At 48.7% G+C, this 19,084-nt stretch overlaps 1 protein-coding gene across 13 annotated transcripts in view; it reads left to right on the top strand.

Annotated features, from left to right (window-relative positions):
- aplp2 (amyloid beta (A4) precursor-like protein 2) overlaps window positions 1–19,084 on the top strand; it is a 178,289-nt gene that overhangs the window by 110,617 nt on the left and 48,588 nt on the right. For 7 of the 13 annotated variants that reach the window (XM_055895144.1, XM_055895145.1, XM_055895146.1 and 4 more), the window contains exons 9-11: window positions 699–773; window positions 8,084–8,242; window positions 10,162–10,290. In XM_055895144.1, the coding sequence (XP_055751119.1) occupies window positions 699–773; window positions 8,084–8,242; window positions 10,162–10,290 (363 nt within the window). Of the gene's footprint in view, window positions 1–698; window positions 774–8,083; window positions 8,243–10,161; window positions 10,321–19,084 lie in introns of all 13 variants that reach the window. The other 6 variants (XM_055895141.1, XM_055895143.1, XM_055895154.1 and 3 more) reach the window with 1 other exon arrangement.

The following is a 19,084-nucleotide window of genomic DNA, read 5'->3' on the forward strand; positions in this document are numbered from 1 at the left end:
CAGGGCAGGGATGAGGCCCAGGGCAGGGATGAGGCCCAGGGCAGGGATGAGGCCCAGGGCAGGGATGAGGCCCAGGGCAGGGATGAGGTCCAGGGATGAGGTCCAGGGCAGTGGTTACCAGCACCTTCAACAAAGATAGCTCAGTGTGCCTTTTGAATTTAGACCTGAGATTCTGATGCAAGCGTCTCATCCTAATCATGTTCTGTATTTGTCTCTCTGCGTCTCTCTCTGCGTCTCTCTCTCCCTCTCTGCGTCTCTCTCTCTCTCTCTGCGTCTCTCTCTCTCTCTCTGCGTCTCTCTCTCTGCGTCTCTCTCTCTCTGCGTCTCTCTCTCTCTGCGTCTCTCTCTCTCTCTCTGTGTCTCTCTCTCTCTCTCTCTCTGTCTCTCTCTCTCTCTCTCTCTCTCTCTGCGTCTCTCTCTCTGCGTCTCTCTCTCTCTGCGTCTCTCTCTCTCTCTCTCTCTCTCTCTCTCTCTGTGTCTCTCTCTCTCTCTCTCTCTGCGTCTCTCTCTCTCTGCGTCTCTCTCTCTCTCTCTGCGTCTCTCTCTCTCTCTCTCTCTCTCTCTCTCTCTGCGTCTCTCTCTCTCTCTCTCTCTCTCTCTCTCTCTCTCTCTCTCTCTCTCTCTCTCTCTCTCTCTCTCTCTCTGCGTCTCTCTCTCTCTCTCTCTCTCTCTCTGCGTCTCATTATCTGTCTATCCAGGTGAGGAAGGAGTGGGAGGAGGCAGAGCGTCAGGCTAAGGAGCTTCCTAAGGCTGAGAGACAGACTCTGATCCAGGTAACACACCGTGTCTCTGGACACCCACCCCACTGTGTATATGTGAGTGAGTTGTCCATACGGTCTCTTAGTTCCTTGAAGAGGGTAGGGGTTAGTGTAGTATCTAACTATGCTGTGTGTTCTTCAGCCCTTTCAGGCCATGATAGAGTATCTGGAAGAGAGTAGAGGTTAGTGTAGTATCTCACTATGCTGGTTAGAGGTCCACAGTTGATTTTTAGGGGCAAGGGTAGGGTTTAGAGGCAAGGGTAGGATTTAGAGGCACGGGTAGGATTTAGAGGCACGGGTAGGGTTTAGGGGCACGGGTAGGGTTTAGAGGCACGGGTAGGGTTTAGAGGCACGGGTAGGCTTTAGAGGCACGGGTAGGCTTTAGGGGCAAGGGTAGGGTTTAGGGGCAAGGGTAGGGTTTAGAGGCACGGGTAGGGTTTAGAGGGTAGGGTTTAGAGGCAAGGGTAGGGTTTAGAGGCAAGGGTAGGGTTTAGAGGCAAGGGTAGGGTTTAGAGGCAAGGGTAGGGTTTAGAGGCACGGGTAGGGTTTAGGGGTAGGGTTTAGAGGGTAGGTTTTAGAGGCACGGGTAGGGTTTAGAGGCACGGGTAGGGTTTAGAGGCACGGGTAGGGTTTAGAGGCACGGGTAGGGTTTAGAGGCACGGGTAGGGTTTAGAGGCACGGGTAGGGTTTAGAGGGTAGGGTTTAGAGGCACGGGTAGGGTTTAGAGGCACGGGTAGGGTTTAGAGGCACGGGTAGGGTTTAGGGGCAAGGGTAGGGTTTAGGGGCAAGGGTAGGGTTTAGAGGGTAGGGTAGGGTTTAGAGGGTAGGGTAGGGTTTAGAGGGTAGGGTAGGGTTTAGAGGGTAGGGTAGGGTTTAGAGGGTAGGGTTTAGAGGCAAGGGTAGGGTTTAGAGGGTAGGGTAGGATTTAGAGGCAGGGGTAGGGTTTAGAGGCAGGGGTAGGGTTTAGAGGCAGGGGTAGGGTTTAGAGGCAGGGGTAGGGTTTAGAGGCAGGGGTAGGGTTTAGGGGCACGGGTAGGGTTTAGGGGCAAGGGTAGGGTTTAGAGGCAAGGGTAGGGTTTAGAGGCACGGGTAGGGTTTAGAGGCACGGGTAGGGTTTAGAGGCACGGGTAGGGTTTAGAGGCACGGGTAGGGTTTAGGGGCACGGGTAGGGTTTAGGGGCACGGGTAGGGTTTAGGGGCACGGGTAGGGTTTAGGGGCAAGGGTAGGGTTTAGAGGGTAGGGTAGGGTTTAGAGGGTAGGGTAGGGTTTAGAGGGTAGGGTAGGATTTAGAGGCAAGGGTAGGATTTAGAGGCAAGGGTAGGATTTAGAGGCAAGGGTAGGATTTAGAGGCAAGGGTAGGATTTAGAGGCAAGGGTAGGGTTTAGAGGCACGGGTAGGGTTTAGAGGCACGGGTAGGGTTTAGAGGCACGGGTAGGGTTTAGAGGGTAGGGTTTAGAGGGTAGGGTTTAGAGGCACGGGTAGGGTTTAGAGGCACGGGTAGGGTAGGGTTTAGAGGGTAGGGTAGGGTTTAGAGGGTAGGGTAGGGTTTAGAGGGTAGGGTAGGGTTTAGAGGGTAGGGTAGGGTTTATGGTAGAGGGTTAGGGTAAGGGGTATGCTTACTTACAGGTCCTTCCAAACAATGCAGAGACACAATGAGTAATGATAACATGACTATATCTACAGTACTGAGTTGATATACAGGAAGTACCAGGTAATAACATGGCTATATACAGGGAGTACCAGGTAATAACATGGCTATATACAGGGAGTACCAGGTAATAACATGGCTATATACAGGAAGTACCAGGTAATAACATGGCTATATATACAGGAAGTACCAGGTAACAACATGGCTATATATACAGGAAGTACCAGGTAATAACATGGTTATATACAGGAAGTACCAGGTAATAACTTGGCTATATACAGGGAGTACCAGGTAATAACTTGGTTATATACAGGGAGTACCAGGTAATAACATGGTTATATACAGGAAGTACCAGGTAATAACATGGTTATATACAGGGGGTACCAGGTAATAACATGGCTATATACAGGGAGTACCAGGTAATAACATGGCTATATACAGGGAGTACCAGGTAATAACATGGCTATATACAGGGAGTACCAGGTAATAACATGGTTATATACAGGAAGTACCAGGTAATAACATGGCTATATATACAGGTAGTACCAGGTAATAACATGGTTATATACAGGTAGTACCAGGTAACATATAGATAGCATCAGAGTTGTCCCTGTACAGAGATACAAGTTACTACAGAGATCATATAGATATAGATAGCATCAGAGTTTTCCTCAGTGAACAAGTTTCAGATACATACCAAACCTGGATACTATAGCATTACTCTGTCACTCATTCAATAGTCAGTCCTCTGGATAATGTAACAGAGAGACATTCAATAGTCAGTCCTCTGGATTCTGTAACAGAGATATAGTCAGCCCTCTGGATACTGTAACAGAGATATAGTCAGTCCTCTGGATACTGAAACAGAGACACATTCAATAGTCAGCCCTCTGGATACTGTAACAGAGATATAGTCAGTCCTCTGGATACTGTAACAGAGATATAGTCAGTCCTCTGGATACTGTAACAGAGACACATTCAATAGTCAGTCCTCTGGATACTGTAACAGAGAGACATTCAATAGTCAGTCCTCTGGATACTGTAACAGAGATATAGTCAGTCCTCTGGATACTGTAACAGAGATATAGTCAGTCCTCTGGATACTGTAACAGAGATATAGTCAGTCCTCTGGATACTGTAACAGAGATATAGTCAGTCCTCTGGATACTGTAACAGAGATATAGTCAGTCCTCTGGATACTGTAACAGAGATATAGTCAGTCCTCTGGATACTGTAACAGAGATATAGTCAGTCCTCTGGATACTGTAACAGAGATATAGTCAGTCCTCTGGATACTGTAACAGAGATATAGTCAGTCCTCTGGATACTGTAACAGAGACATAGTCAGCCCTCTGGACACTGTAACAGAGATATAGTCAGTCCTCTGGATACTGTAACAGAGATATAGTCAGCCCTCTGGATACTGTAACAGAGACACATTCAATAGTCAGTCCTCTGGATACTGTAACAGAGATATATTCAGTCCTCTGGATACTGTAACAGAGATATAGTCAGTCCTCTGGATACTGTAACAGAGATATAGTCAGTCCTCTGGATACTGAAACAGAGATATAGTCAGTCCTCTGGATACTGTAACAGAGATATAGTCAGTCCTCTGGATACTGTAACAGAGATATAGTCAGTCCTCTGGATACTGTAACAGAGATATAGTCAGTCCTCTGGATACTGTAACAGAGATATAGTCAGTCCTCTGGATACTGTAACAGAGATATAGTCAGTCCTCTGGATACTGTAACAGAGATATAGTCAGCCCTCTGGATACTGTAACAGAGATATAGTCAGTCCTCTGGATACTGTAACAGAGATATATTCAGTCCTCTGGATACTGTAACAGAGATATAGTCAGTCCTCTGGATACTGTAACAGAGATATAGTCAGTCCTCTGGATACTGTAACAGAGACTCATTCAACAGTCAGTCCTCTGGATACTGTAACAGAGACACATTCAATAGTCAGCCCTCTGGATACTGTAACAGAGATATAGTCAGTCCTCTGGATACTGTAACAGAGATATAGTCAGTCCTCTGGATACTGTAACAGAGATATAGTCAGTCCTCTGGATACTGAAACAGAGATATAGTCAGTCCTCTGGATACTGTAACAGAGACACATTCAATAGTCAGCCCTCTGGATACTGTAACAGAGATATAGTCAGTCCTCTGGATACTGTAACAGAGATATAGTCAGTCCTCTGGATACTGTAACAGAGATATAGTCAGTCCTCTGGATACTGTAACAGAGATATAGTCAGTCCTCTGGATACTGTAACAGAGATATAGTCAGTCCTCTGGATACTGTAACAGAGATATAGTCAGTCCTCTGGACACTGTAACAGAGATATAGTCAGTCCTCTGGACACTGTAACAGAGATATAGTCAGTCCTCTGGATACTGTAACAGAGATATAGTCAGTCCTCTGGATACTGTAACAGAGATATAGTCAGTCCTCTGGATACTGTAACAGAGATATAGTCAGTCCTCTGGATACTGTAACAGAGATATAGTCAGTCCTCTGGATACTGTAACAGAGACACATTCAATAGTCAGTCCTCTGGATACTGTAACAGAGATATAGTCAGTCCTCTGGATACTGAAACAGAGATATAGTCAGTCCTCTGGATACTGTAACAGAGACACATTCAATAGTCAGTCCTCTGGATACTGTAACAGAGATATAGTCAGTCCTCTGGATACTGAAACAGAGATATAGTCAGTCCTCTGGATACTGTAACAGAGATATAGTCAGTCCTCTGGATACTGTAACAGAGATATAGTCAGTCCTCTGGATACTGTAACAGAGATATAGTCAGTCCTCTGGATACTGTAACAGAGATATAGTCAGTCCTCTGGATACTGTAACAGAGACACATTCAATAGTCAGTCCTCTGGATACTGTAACAGAGATATAGTCAGTCCTCTGGATACTGTAACAGAGATATAGTCAGCCCTCTGGATACTGAAACAGAGATATAGTCAGTCCTCTGGATACTGTAACAGAGATATAGTCAGTCCTCTGGATACTGTAACAGAGATATAGTCAGTCCTCTGGATACTGTAACAGAGATATAGTCAGTCCTCTGGATACTGTAACAGAGATATAGTCAGTCCTCTGGATACTGTAACAGAGATATAGTCAGTCCTCTGGATACTGTAACAGAGATATAGTCAGTCCTCTGGATACTGTAACAGAGATATAGTCAGTCCTCTGGATACTGTAACAGAGACACATTCAATAGTCAGTCCTCTGGATACTGTAACAGAGATATAGTCAGTCCTCTGGACACTGTAACAGAGATATAGTCAGTCCTCTGGATACTGTAACAGAGATATAGTCAGTCCTCTGGACACTGTAACAGAGATATAGTCAGTCCTCTGGATACTGTAACAGAGATATAGTCAGTCCTCTGGATACTGTAACAGAGATATAGTCAGTCCTCTGGATACTGTAACAGAGATATAGTCAGTCCTCTGGATACTGTAACGGAGATATAGTCAGTCCTCTGGATACTGTAACGGAGATATAGTCAGTCCTCTGGATACTGTAACAGAGATATAGTCAGCCCTCTGGATACTGTAACAGAGATTTAGTCAGTCCTCTGGATACTGTAACAGAGACACATTCAATAGTCAGTCCTCTGGATACTGTAACAGAGATATATTCAGTCCTCTGGATACTGTAACAGAGATATAGTCAGTCCTCTGGATACTGTAACAGAGATATAGTCAGTCCTCTGGATACTGTAACAGAGACTCATTCAACAGTCAGTCCTCTGGATACTGTAACAGAGACACATTCAATAGTCAGCCCTCTGGATACTGTAACAGAGATATAGTCAGTCCTCTGGATACTGTAACAGAGATATAGTCAGTCCTCTGGATACTGTAACAGAGATATAGTCAGTCCTCTGGATACTGTAACAGAGATATAGTCAGTCCTCTGGATACTGTAACAGAGATATAGTCAGTCCTCTGGATACTGTAACAGAGATATAGTCAGTCCTCTGGATACTGTAACAGAGATATAGTCAGCCCTCTGGATACTGTAACAGAGATATAGTCAGTCCTCTGGATACTGTAACAGAGACTCATTCAACAGTCAGTCCTCTGGATACTGTAACAGAGACACATTCAATAGTCAGTCCTCTGGATACTGTAACAGAGATATAGTCAGTCCTCTGGATACTGTAACAGAGATATAGTCAGTCCTCTGGATACTGTAACAGAGATATAGTCAGTCCTCTGGATACTGAAACAGAGATATAGTCAGTCCTCTGGATACTGTAACAGAGAGACATTCAATAGTCAGTCCTCTGGATACTGTAACAGAGATATAGTCAGCCCTCTGGATACTGTAATAGAGATATAGTCAGTCCTCTGGATACTGTAACAGAGATATAATCAGTCCTCTGGATACTGTAACAGAGACACATTCAATAGTCAGTCCTCTGGATACTGTAACAGAGATATAGTCAGCCCTCTGGATACTGTAACAGAGATATAGTCAGTCCTCTGGATACTGTAACAGAGATATAGTCAGTCCTCTGGATACTGTAACAGAGATATAGTCAGTCCTCTGGATACTGTAACAGAGATATAGTCAGTCCTCTGGATACTGAAACAGAGAAATACATGTTGGCCCCTCAGAGGGGGAAGGGATGACTAGTCCTTGGGAATTGTCCTTTGTTCCTGGATTATTTTGTCGTTCAACTCCAGTTGACAGAGAACTCTTCAATGAGGGCCAAGCCTACACCAGACTTGGCGCTTCGGGTACCACTTTCTGTGCTGTAGCAGAGAGAACAGTCTATGACTTTGGTGGCTGGTGTCTTTGACAATGTTTAGGGCCTTCCTCTGACACCGCCTGTTATAGAGGTCCTGGATGGCAGGAATCTTGACCCCAGTGATGTACTGGGCTGTACGCACTACCCTCTGTAGTGCCTTGCTGTCGGATGCCAAGCAGTTCCCATACCAGGCGGTGATGTAGCCAGTCAGGATGCTCTCGATGGTGCAGCTGTAGAACGACTTGAGTATCTGATCATGCCAAATGTTTTCTCCTGGGGGGGGGAAGGGATGTTTTCGTGCCCTCTTCACGACCGTGTTGGCGTGTGTGGACCATGATAGATCCTTAGTGATGTGGACACTGAGGAACTTGAAGCTCTGGACCCGCTCCACTACAGCCCCCACGATGTGAAGGGGAACATGCTCAACCCTCCGTTTCCTGTAGTCCACGATCAGCTCCTTTGTCTTGCCGACATTGAGGGAGATCGTTGTTCTGGCACTGCCAGGTCTCTGACCTCCTCCCTAATAGGCTGTCTCATCGTCGTCAGGTGATCCGGCTTAAAAACATTTCTGTCGTCAGCGAACTTAAGGATGGTTTTGGCCATGCAGTCGTGGGTGAACAGGAAGTACATGAGGGGAGTGGACACACACCCCTGAGGGGACCCGTGTCGAGTGGCAGATGTGTTGTTACCTACCTGATGAGCTTGGAGGGCACTATGGTGTTGAATGCTGAGCTGTAATCAATTTACAGAATTCTCACGTAGGTGTGTCTCTCTTGTCCAGGTGGGAGAGGGCAGTGTGGAGTGCGATATATAGATTGCATCATCTGTGGATCTGTTGGGGTGAGTGTGTTATCTCACTATGCAGTGTGTCCCCTTCAGCACTTCCAGGCCACGGTAGAGTCCCTGGAAGAGGAGGCAGCCAGTGAAAAGCAACAGCTGGTTGAGACCCACCTGGCTCGGGTAGAGGCCATGCTTAACGACCGCCGCCGCCTGGCGCTGGAGAACTACTTAGCCGCCCTGCAGGCTGACCCACCGAGGGTAGGTTACAGACAACACACATACACTCTGGGCAACATGGTCAATCACATGGACACCTTCATCAGTCGTCCTCCGTAATCCATAATCCCTGTTTTATACCTCTTATCTAATATCATGTGGTCCTCCATAATCCCTGTTCCATGTTTTATCTAATACCAATCATCCTCCATAATCCCTGTTCCATGTTTTATACCTCTTATCTAATATCATGTGATCCTCCATAATCCCTGTTTTATACCTCTTATCTAATATCATGTGGTCCTCCATAATCCCTGTTCCATGTTTTATACCTCTTATCTAATATCATGTGGTCCTCAATAATCCCTGTTCCATGTTTTATCTAATACCAATCATCCTCCATAATCCCTGTTCCATGTTTTATCTAATACCAATCATCCTCCATAATCCCTGTTCCATGTTTTATCTAATACCAATCATCCTCCATAATCCCTGTTCCATGTTTTATCTAATACCAATCTTCCTCCATAATCCCTGTTCCATGTTTTATCTAATACCAATCTTCCTCCATAATCCCTGTTCCATGTTTTATCTAATACCAATCTTCCACCATAATCCTTGTTCCATGTTTTATCTAATACCAATCTTCCACCATAATCCCTGTTCCATGTTTTATCTAATACCAATCTTCCTCCATAATCCCTGTTCCATGTTTTATCTAATACCAATCTTCCTCCATAATCCCTGTTCCATGTTTTATCTAATACCAATCATCCTCCATAATCCCTGTTCCATGTTTTATCTAATACCAATCATCCTCCATAATCCCTGTTCCATGTTTTATCTAATACCAATCATCCTCCATAATCCCTGTTCCATGTTTTATCTAATACCAATCATCCTCCATAATCCCTGTTCCATATTTTATAGCTCTTATCCAATATCATGTGGTCCTCCATAATCCCTGTTCCATGTTTTATAGCTCTTATCTAATATAATGTGGTCCTCCATAATCCCTGTTCCATATTTTATAGCTCTTATCCAATATCATGTGGTCCTCCATAATCCCTGTTCCATGTTTTATAGCTCTTATCTAATATCATGGGGTCCTCCATAATCCCTGTTCCATGTTTTATACCTCTTATCTAATATCATGTGGTCCTCCATAATCCCTGTTCCATGTTTTATACCTCTTATCTAATATCATGTGGTCCTCCATAATCTCTGTTCCATGTTTTATAGCTCTTATCTAATATCATGGGGTCCTCCATAATCTCTGTTCCATGTTTTATAGCTCTTATCTAATCTCATGAGGTCCTCCATAATCTCTGTTCCATGTTTTATAGCTCTTATCTAATATCATGGGGTCCTCCATAATCTCTGTTCCATGTTTTATAGCTCTTATCTAATCTCATGAGGTCCTCCATAATCTCTGTTCCATGTTTTATAGCTCTTATCTAATATCATGTGGTCCCCAAATGGCACCCTATTCTCTCTCTGTCTCTCTCTCCTTCCTGTCCTCTAGTTTCATGTGTCATACATACACTACTGCCTATGGAAGAATCATGCAAATTGATGTTATAACCCCCCTCTCTCTTCTCCCTCGCCTCCCCGCACTCCCCCCCCTCACCCTTTTTCTCTCCTCCTCCCCCACTTCTCCCTCCCTCTCTCCCCCCTCCCCCCCCCTCACCCTTTTTCTCTCTTCCTCCCCCATTTCTCCCTCTCTCCACCCCTCCCCCCCTCACCCCTTTTCTCTCCTCCTCCCCCACTTCTCCCTCTCTCCACCCCTCCCCCCCTCACCCTTTTTCTCTCTTCCTCCCCCATTTCTCCCTCTCTCCACCCCCCCCCCTCACCCTTTTTCTCTCTTCCTCCCCCATTTCTCCCTCTCTCCACCCCTCCCCCCCCCCTCCCCCTTTTCTCTCCTCCTCCCCCATTTCTCCCTCTCTCCACCCCTCCCCCAGCCCCACCGTATCCTGCAGGCTCTGAGGCGGTATGTGCGTGCGGAGAACAAGGACCGTCAGCACACCATCCGCCACTACCAACATGTACTGGCTGTTGACCCTGAGAAGGCTGCCCAGATGAAGTCCCAGGTACACACCCTGACCCCTAACCCTGAACAGGTACAGACCTTTGGTATTCTATGTCCCTGTTGCCTATTACAGACAACCCCCGTCATTACTGACCAGACAGAAGTGAGCGAGACCATCATAGAGAGAGAGGATGAAATAGGGAGGGAGAGAGGGCCATTATGTAATTTGTCTTTAACAACAGAGCTTTGCCATTCATGCTAATACATGTGAATCAGAGGAAATCTAGAAGGATGGAGTGATCTACAGTGAACCAGTGTTCTGTCATGAGAAGCTGATTCTAGAAGTGTAGAAAAGGCCCATGGAGTTGGTGGAAGAATCCTTTAATTCATGGCCACTTGCTCAGCTGGGCTAGGGGTGCTTTAATTAGGTCAGGTGGAAATGTCCGACAGATCAACTCATTAAAAGGAGGAAATCGCCATCGCCCGATCTCGCTGCTTTCTCTTCCGTAACTCCGTCTAACCCGAAGTTCTGCGTCCATGAATCCACCAGAAACTACCCAGTAAATATACCACTTTATGGTTAAAGGCCTTCCTGCCTCAGTCTCATCCATTCCTCTGTCACCTGAGCCTTGATCACCTTCACTGTCAGCCATCCTACCTGTCCAGCTACCCACACAGATTCCACTGATCTTTCAATGGTCATTCGAGCAGGATGATGACTGAAGCAAAGCCGGGTGAAAAGGAAATGGAGAAGGAATAATTGTCTCCACTGGAAGGAAGAAGAGAGGAGGAAAGAGCAGCTGAGGGAAAGGTACTGGAACAAATAAAAGATCCAGGAGCGAAGCCTAAAGCAACAAAGAAGACTTCATCCTCAACCACCAGCAGCACCAGAAGAACCAGACACCTGGTTATCTTAAGGATTATGTGTCAGAGTTTCCCACATCAGAGGGCAAGCCCACCAGAGCTCAAAGTGGCGATGGATCAACTGTACGTTTCAGCCATCAACCATCCCCTCCGAGCCAAGCACCGGAAACTGCTTTGGGACGGGAAAGTGGTCTACAGGAAGAACCCATGGATGAGGTAACTCCCACCGCACAGGTCGACCAGCTTCCTGAGGCAGGCTCCACTCACCCCTTTGACTAATGGGAAGTGGTCGAGGCACTCTAGACGGAGTGAGAGTTCGACCAGTGGATACCCCTTTGGAAGTGGCCATGGCCGCCGCCATTCACTAGCCCTCAGCGATTCACAGACCGCTGTCCTACGAGAGAGGATGAAACTATTAGCGTTGGAGGAAATTGAGCGTCAGATTGAGGAGGAACGACAGGCTGACGAACGATGTCACCTATTGGATGTGCAGGCCCGTAGTGCTCTACAGGAACGGGAATTCATTGCCAAGGACCTGGCACAGCAGCGACGGCACCGCCAAGCCAGAAGGGAATTGGAGGAGGCACGGATGGTCTCATCCTTCCTGGAGAGGAACGAACAGGGAGTTGACCTGACCACCCCTCCACATGGACCTGACCTGTCTGCCTTCCTTTCCCAATCTGCCCCTCTGGTACAGCATGGCACACAGTCCCCAGAGGCTCCGAGGTCAACAGCCAACACGGAGCATGGGGGACAGGCCGCTCCGCCAACGCCCTCTATGCCAGTGACACAAGTTAGCATTCCTCCTTCATCTAGACAAAGCACCAATCCTTCGACCTTTCCACCAATTACCAACCACGGCAAATCGTTCCTCTCGTCCAGGGCCTGGGCCAGGCCAGTCATCAAATATCAGGTGCGGGGGGGACTCTCACCCAATTCAGGCTGCCACCAATGGAGGGTCTGGGACAGTAGGGGACAGGCCCAATGAGGCCACAGTGGGATCATCAGAAGTCCCGGGTTTATCCTTCACGCAACCAGAAGAGGGAGCCAACATTATGAAACTGCTAGTAGCCTCAGCCTATGGAATTCCCAGACCCAAACTACCATACTTTGAGAGCGGAGAGTGAATTTGTCCTTTTGGAAATGGCATTGGAGAGCCTACTGGGTATTCAGGCATCTGTCAGAACGCTACAAATACCAAGTACTGATGGATCACTGGCGGTTTCCCAGTGCATACAGGCTAGCCCAATCCTTTTTTCGCTCCGCAACACCATACAGTGCCGCTCTCCAGGCCCTGAAGGCGAGATATGGTGAGCCACGCCAGCTAGTCCAGAATGAACTAAACAACATCCTGAACACGTCTCCAATTAAAATGGGAGACCATGCTGCCTTCCAAGAGTTCTCCCTGGCTGTCCAATCCCTGACCTCAATGCTCCAATCCGTTGAAGGAGAAGACGGGAACGAGCTGAAATGTGGCTCCCACGTGGAAAGGCTTCTTAGCAAGCTTCCAGCCTACCTCAGAGACAGTTTCATCAAACATTGTTTGAACAAGGTCATCCTGAAAGAGGGCTCGAGAAGCACCTATGCTCTCAGAGACCTGGCAGCATGGTTGCTGGTGAAGGCGAGGGCGAAGAGCATCGCTCACCCGGCCACAATCTCAGCCACAGCCTCCGGGGTTTATGAACGCCAGGAGGGCCATAAAAGGCCAAATCCCATGTACTTAAATAGTGAAGCCGGGGAGGAAGCCGGAAAGAGGAGCTCTCTCAAGAGCAAGAACATCAAATTCCAGCCTTACCGCCCCTATTGCAATAATAAGGGGCATTTCCTTGGCTCATGCCCCAGGGTTAAAAAAGCTCACTCAACCTCAATTGAAGGCCTGGATAACTTCAGGTGAGCGACGCTACAAGTGTGCCCGTAGCCATAAGGCGGAGACCTGCACATTTGAGGAAACCCTGCAATCGCTGTAAGGAAATCCATCTCAGTGTTGCATGATGTAATTCCCCAAGCACAGAAGGAGCAGAGTATGCTCATGGTAGGAGCTGCAAAGGAGCTGTACCTCGAATAGCAGAACCGGTCTCCCAAGGGTCAAAGGTCACTCTGCAAAGTGAACGGCGGAGCATGGATACATTCGCCGTTCTAGATGATGGGTGTGAAAGAACAATCATTCTCACGGCGGCCACCCGTCAGCTAAACCTGGAGGGGACCCCGAGACCCTTAACCTGGAGGGGACCCCCGAGACCCTTAACCTGGAGGGGACCCCCGAGACCCTTAACCTGGAGGGGACCCCCGAGACCCTTAACCTGGAGGGGACCCCCGAGACCCTTAACCTGGAGGGGACCCCCGAGACCCTTAACCTGGAGGGGACCCCCGAGACCCTTAACCTCAGAACGGTGCAACATGATGTTATCCAAGTGAAAGGCTCTGCTGTGACCTTTAGCATTTCACCTTCAGGACAGCGGGACGTGGCCAATGCCTTCACGGCAGATGGCTTGAATCTCGCAGAGCACTCCTGCCCAGTAAGAGTTCTACAGAAACAATATCCTCATCTCTGCTGATTGCCTCTACCTAACCTGGCAAGGGTTGCACCACTCATCCTGATTGGTTCAGACCACCCACATCTTGTTACCCCGACTAAGCCTATACGAGCTGGAACCAGAAGGAGGGCCCGTTGCTGTCCGTACATCCTTGGGCTGTGCAAGGTCCAGCCCATCTCCTTCTCTCCACCCAAGCTGTACAGTCACAGCAAGTCCTCTTCACCAGAAGCAATCCAGCTCCATCTCCCTGTCCAGCCACTGATCTCCTTCGTAATGTGGAGATGCTATGGAAGATGGACACCTTCTCCAACCGAAAGCTACGGGAGGTCACCCGCTCGAAACATGACTCCTATGCATTAGACCTCCTGGAGAAGCGCACCACCACCACTGAACTGGATGGCGTTCAGAGATACGCGATCCCACTGCTACGGGTGCCCAAACCATCCTCCTCTGGCAACCACGACACGGGCTGTACTCCCACTACTGCGTGGAACGTAGCGGCACCTGGTGAAGAATCCTGAGCTTGCTGAAGTTCATAACCGAGAGATTCATAACCTTGTGACGGCAGGCTATGTCACCAAAGTGATAGCTCATGAAGAGGGAAACCCACTCAGTGAATCCTGGTATCTCACTCACCATGTTATCCAGCAATGTTATCCATGTTATCCAGGAAGTACAGACTTGTCTTCAGCTGTTCATTTCAAGCTGCTGGTCAAAGCCTGAATGACTGTCTACTCCCTGGACCAACCTTAGGTCCTTCCTTGCTCGGTGTCCTCCAGTTACGGCAGCACTCCACAGCCATCAGTGGAGACATCAAAGCCATGTTTCATCAGATTTGTCTGCTGCCTTCCGACACCAGACTTCTCCAGTTCATATGGCGAGATATGGAATGAGACGCAGAGCCTACAATCTATGAATGGCAAGTACTCCCATTTGGCACCACCTGCAGTCCTTGCTGTGCTACATACTTTCTGCAGAGACATGCATGGGAGCACCCAGACAGTGACCCAGAAGTATGGGATTCAGTGGCGAATGCCTTCTATGTGGATCACTGCTTACAGAGCGTCCCATCCACGGCTGAAGCGAAAGCACTCCTTGATAAAGTACGGAATCGCCTGTCCAAAGGTGGATTTGAGGTCCGACAGTGGGCGAGTAACAGAGCGGAGGTTATCCAGCACCTTCCGGCACAAGCCAGGTCCAGTAGCAGTGAACTATGGCTATCGCAGTCTGGCGCTAACCCACGAGAGCCCATTTGAGGACTGAGATAGAGCTGCATACCGGATACCCTGGGGTACAAGCGCTCAGCCCTGAGTACCAAAACCCCCACTCTGCGCACCATCTATCGGACCCTGGCCAGTCAATACGATCCCCTTGGGTATATCCTGCCATACACAACCCGGGCCAAAGTCTTAGTCCAGGACCTGTGGCAGACCAAGAGGGACTGGGATGAACCGATCCACCCGGCTGACCTAGTGGAATGATGGATCTGTTGGAAAACAGAGTTATCGGAGCTCTGTCAAAATGTTATGTACCACCCTGTGCTGACCAACTGGGATCATGCCTGGAACTGCATGTGTTCTGTGACTCTTCGGAGCGAGCTTATGGGGTGGTTTCCTATCTAAGAGTGGAGGATAAGGCAGGCCACACCCATGTCTCCTTTGTCATGTCCAGGGTCGCACCTAAGAAGCAGTTGTCATTGCCTAGGCTGGAACTCAGCGCTGCCCTTTCCGGAGCCCAGTTGGCCTCTACCTTGCGAGCCGAGCTCACCTTGCCAATCGAAAGGGTCATCTACCGGAGTGATTCGACCACTGTACTGACCTGGCTCAAGTCGGAGTCCTGCAGGTATAAGGTGTTCGTCGAAACTCGCATTGCGAAAATCCAAGACCTAACAGAAGTCCAGGACTGCAGGTATGTGGACAACGTAAACAATCCTGCTGATGACGTTACTCGTGGTTAAACCCTTAAAGAACTGGCTCAACCCCTTCGCTGGAGCTTGGGACCACCATTCTTGTCCCAACCAGAGAACGAGTGGCCGACAGCCCCCTGTCGTGCGGCCCCTCCGCAACCAACTGAAGCTCATGAGTTAAGGAAGTCCACCCAATGCTACAGCATCTCAACTGAACTAACAACAGCTCTCCCTCACCTAGCACAATCCCAAACCCTGCCGGGTCTGGTTGCCACCTTAAACCAGACCTAAGATGGGGTGGCTTCTATACCCACCTCCCTCGCGGCAGAGACACTACTCCTCCAGCATGCGCAAGCAGTTAGCTTCCCTGAGGAGCTAAAAGCACTGAAAACCGGTAGGGAAGTGGCCAAGGACAGCCATCTTCTCTCTCTTGCCCCAGAATATGACCAAATATGACCTCCTCAAACCACCCTTTTGGTCAACAGGAGTAGATTGCTTTTGGCCCCTTGACGGTCAAGCTAGGTCGTCGAGTGGAAAAGCGCTGGGGCATTCTATTCAAGTGTTTGACAACTAGATGTGTCCAGCTACTGGAGAGTTTGGATACTGAAGCCTTCCTCGTGGCCCTGCGGCGGTTTATCTCCCGACGGGGGAAACCCTACGAGATCCTGGCTGTCGGGCACAAACTTCAAGGCAGGAGAAGCCAGGTTGGAGGAAGCCTTCCAAGCCATGGAACCCAGCCTTCGGGATCAGCTGATGGACCAACAAATCTCATTCAAATTTAACCCTCCAGGAGCTCCTCATTTTGGAGGAACATGGGAGCGAGAGATACAATCTGTAAAGACGGCCTCACGAGTCGTCCTGAGGGACCAAACTGTCACTGAAACTGTCTTGCGTACCGTCCTGATAGAGGTGGAGGGGATACTGAACTCCAACCCCTTGGGATATCTCTCTGCAGACATCGCTGACCCCGATCCGGTTACACCGAATATGCTCTTGATGGGACGCCAAGATGCGTCACTTCCTCAAGCCATGTATACTGATCCCTACCTCGTTGGCAGACGCCGGTGGCGACACAGTCAGATCTTGGCTGACCATTTCTGGGCCCGATTCATTCGGGATTACCTACCAAGCCTACAGCAAAGAGGGAAACGGCGGAGAGAAACGGTCAGCCTGGAAACTGGCCAAGTAGTAATGATGGTGGACCCTCAGCTGCCTGGAGCCTCCTAGCCGGTGGGCCATATCACTAAGACCATGCCTGGGACCGATGGTCGCGTTAGATCAGTGGAGATCCAGGTAAAGAACCGGACATATATCCGGCCAGTTGCCCAACTAAATCCTCTCCTGAGATGACAGAGGACGGGGAGCAATGATCCTTTTTGAGGAGTGTGGAATTTAACAAATTTCCGGGGTGGCTGTAGAAAAGGTCCATGGAGTTTGTGGAAGAATACTTTAATTCATGGCCACTTGCTCAGCTGGTCCAGGGGTCAGGTGGAAATGTCCGACAGATCTCAACTCATTAAAAAGAGGAAATCGCCATCGCCCCGATCTCGCTGCTTTCTCTTCCTTTACTCTGTCTAATCCAGAAGTTCTGTGCGTCCATGAATCCACCACAGACTACCCAGTAAATATACCACTTTATGGTTAAAGGAATTCCTGCCTCAGTCTCATCCATTCCTCTGTCACCTGACCCGGGACCACCTGTTCACCTTCACTGTCAGTCATCCTACCTGTCCAGCTACCCACACAGATTCCACTAATCTTTCAAGAAGGATGGAGTGATCTACAGTGAACCAGTGTTCTGTCATGAGAAGCTGATTCTAGAAGGATGGAGTGATCTACAGTGAACCAGTGTTCTGTCATGAGAAGCTGATTCTAGAAGGATGGAGTTAACCAGTGTTCTGTCATGAGAAGCTGATTTCTGCAGTTCAGCTTGTTGCAGTTGTTTATTTCTCTTTTCTATATCCTGTTTATCAGCGGCTGTAAATTCTCTCTTCAGCCATCAAATCCCCCTGACGTTCTTTGCGACATTCAGCTCTGCACGGCAGCCAAGCCAAACAGACTGGAACATTGTGAGCTTTGAAGTCTCTTTTTATTGTGTAAATTTGACATGTGACTCCAAAGTAGATTCTAAGAAAAGCCTTTGTGCTTTGTGAGGCCTGGCGCTGTGGTCTGTTTTATATAACCGTAACAGTTATTGGAGTGTCTGGGATTAACCCGGCCCTCTGTCTGTTCCTACAAGTGGCTCTTCCTTTTAAAAGTTGTGTCACACTGCAGCATAGCTTGCGGCGTGCATGATGGCATAGTATTTTACCGTCAGCCGTTGTTGCCATGAATGCTAGTTGGGCCACCAGAGGGCATCTTTGAGAAGCCTGTTGGTGTTTGTTTACTATTCCAAATGATCCTCTAGACTTTGTGATTGCTGTACCCTATCAGAGGTCCATGCAGACCAGACGTTATGGTGTATCCTATCAGAGGTCCATTCAGACCAGACGTTCTGATTGGTGTACCCTATCAGAGGTCCATGCAGACCAGACGTTCTGATTGGTGTACCCTATCAGAGGTCCATGCAGACCAGATGTTCTGATTGGTGTTCCCTATCAGAGGTCCATGCAGACCAGACGTTCTGATTGGTGTACCCTATCAGAGGTCCATGCAGACCAGACGTTCTGATTGGTGTACCCTATCAGAGGTCCATGCAGACCAGACGTTCTGATTGGTGTACCCTATCAGAGGTCCATGCAGACCTGACGTTCTGATTGGTGTACCCTATCAGAGGTCCATGCAGACCAGACGTTATGGTGTATCCTATCAGAGGTCCATGTAGACCAGACGTTCTGATTGGTGTTCCCTATCAGAGGTCCATGCAGACCAGACGTTCTGATTGGTGTACCCTATCAGAGGTCCATGCAGACCAGACGTTCTGATTGGTGTACCCTATCAGAGGTCCATTCAGACTAACAATAAATTGTTAGTATCATGCTTTTTTTATGACCTTCCTAAACAAAATATGAACGTATTTCTTTGTGATTGTGTATATTAAATGTATTTATTAGACTGGCTACTGGGCGGTAGGCTACTGGGCGGTAGGCTACTGGGCGGTAGGCTACTGGGCGGTAGGCTACTGGGCGGTAGGCTACTGGGCGGTAGGCTACTGGGCGGTAGGCTACTGGGCGGTAGGCTACTGGGCGGTAGGCTACTGGGCGGTAGACTACTGGGCGGTAGGCTACTGGGCGGTTGGCTACTGGGCGGTTGGCTACTGGGCGGTTGGCTACTGGGCGGTTGGCTACTGGGCGGTTGGCTACTGGGCGGTTGGCTACCGGGCGGTAGGCTACCGGGCGGTAGGCTACCGGGCGGTAGGCTACCGGGCGGTAGGCTACCGGGCGGTTGGCTACCGGTCGGTTGGCTACCGGGCGGCAGGCTACCGGGCGGCTGGCTACCGGGCGGCAGGCTACCGGGCGGCTGGCTACCGGGCGGCTGGCTACCGGGCGGCTGGCTACCGGGCGGCTGGCTACCGGGCGGTAGGCTACCGGGCGGTAGGCTACCGGGCGGTA

Source organism: Salvelinus fontinalis, chromosome 33, assembly GCF_029448725.1.
Source record: "Salvelinus fontinalis isolate EN_2023a chromosome 33, ASM2944872v1, whole genome shotgun sequence".
Taxonomy (NCBI): Eukaryota; Metazoa; Chordata; class Actinopteri; order Salmoniformes; family Salmonidae; genus Salvelinus; species Salvelinus fontinalis.